Source organism: Phalaenopsis equestris, unplaced genomic scaffold, assembly GCF_001263595.1.
Source record: "Phalaenopsis equestris unplaced genomic scaffold, ASM126359v1 Scaffold000513, whole genome shotgun sequence".
NCBI lineage: Eukaryota > Viridiplantae > Streptophyta > Magnoliopsida > Asparagales > Orchidaceae > Phalaenopsis > Phalaenopsis equestris.
In genome coordinates, this window is record NW_018164953.1 from 1,322,791 (window position 1) to 1,324,286 (window position 1,496).

The 1,496-nt window shown below is 44.3% G+C and overlaps 1 protein-coding gene across 1 annotated transcript; it reads right to left on the minus strand.

The window, feature by feature from the left end:
* Window positions 1-317: 317 nt before the first annotated feature.
* LOC110028529 lies at window positions 318-1,076 on the minus strand. Its single transcript, XM_020730424.1, has one exon. It carries the CDS (start codon window positions 927-929, stop codon window positions 537-539), a length of 393 nt encoding a protein of 130 aa, XP_020586083.1. The 5' UTR covers window positions 930-1,076; the 3' UTR covers window positions 318-536.
* Between the last annotated feature and the right edge of the window lie 420 nt (window positions 1,077-1,496).

The following is a 1,496-nucleotide window of genomic DNA, read 5'->3' on the forward strand; positions in this document are numbered from 1 at the left end:
GATCTGTATAGAAAACAAGGTGAGTTTCACTAATTGTTCTGTATAGACTATTAAGATAAAAGGCAACACTTAAACAAACTATCATTTATACCACGTACGTGTGCTTCAGATGCAATATCTAGTCTAAACTTTGGATTCCAGACATATCTACCATAGCTAAAATAAAGACATTATCGTCATCACTCATAATTCAACCGTTTAAACGCTTTAATGGTTTAGAAACAGAACTATCAAAAGTGCGTACTGAAGAAGCCTCTCTGACAAAGAGCCCCTCATCACTTTCAAACCGATTACCAAACAAGAGCAGTAGAAGATAATTAAAACACACAGCCCAAAGAACAATAGCGGTGTCGGGTGTACACAAACAAAGACCAAAAGAGACCAAACTCAAAAAAATAAACAGCGTAGTAAAAGCCGGCGAAAATCTGAAACAGGGGTTTATTATTCAACAAAGAAAAACAAAAGTAAAGGGATTGGAAAAGATCAAAGTATGATGCCTTCACCACGCGGTCCCTCCTTCCCAACGGATCACCGTCTCAGTCCTGCCGCTTGAGCTTCTCGACGCGCTGGTTAAGTTGTTCAAGGCGAACAATGAGGTTAGTAACAGAGAACAGAAGCCAGTAGAGGAGCAGTGCGGCGGCAATCAAGAGCCCGTTTCGCTGGCTCTTCATGATCGATTTCTGATGGCGAAGGTGTTCCATGGGCGTGCAGGCGTGTTCCTGGTCGCACGTCGGCCGAGTCTCGTACTTCCAGTAGATATCCATTAGCAGGAAGAGGCAGAAGGGAACAACCGATAACATCGGCTTGAGCGAGCGTGTAACCGATACGAGCCCGGTGCGGAGACGGCCGAGCCCCGGTACAGTTAGGAGAAGAAGCATAACCGCCTCTGCGCCGGCGGCGTAGCCGAGGACCACCCACTCAAGCGCCATTAGGGTACGATCGAACTTCGAAAACCCTAGATCGCCTCTTTTGCAGGGAAAACCTAAGCCTTACACCTGGATCAGAAAATATAAAGCAAATTACAGGAAAGCACGAAGAAGAAATGGTGAATGTGCTACTATATTGATGCGGGAAGGGACACGGAGGACGCGCGGAACTCGAGGAAGTAATTATAGATTTGTTGAGAAAAATAATTTTGGGCAATTTACATACAAACCACCACACTCTTAATTAATTATAAAAATATCATGCAAAACACCATTACATGTATATGAATAGGCAGGGCTCTCAAAACGGAAAATATTTACGTACATAAGACATACGCAGTGTTGCGTACGTCCGGGGGTTATTCAGGGGGTACAGGAGGGTTATATCGGGATTATACCCCCCCTGTAACCTCCATGTAACCTCCTTGTAACCTACAAATGAGTTTCGTGTTTCTGTAGTTTCATGAGAACATATAAGTTACACGGAAGTTACAGGGGGTATAACCCAAATATAACCCTCCTGTACCCACTGAATAACCCCTGATGTACGCAGCGCTGTGTATGTCTTAT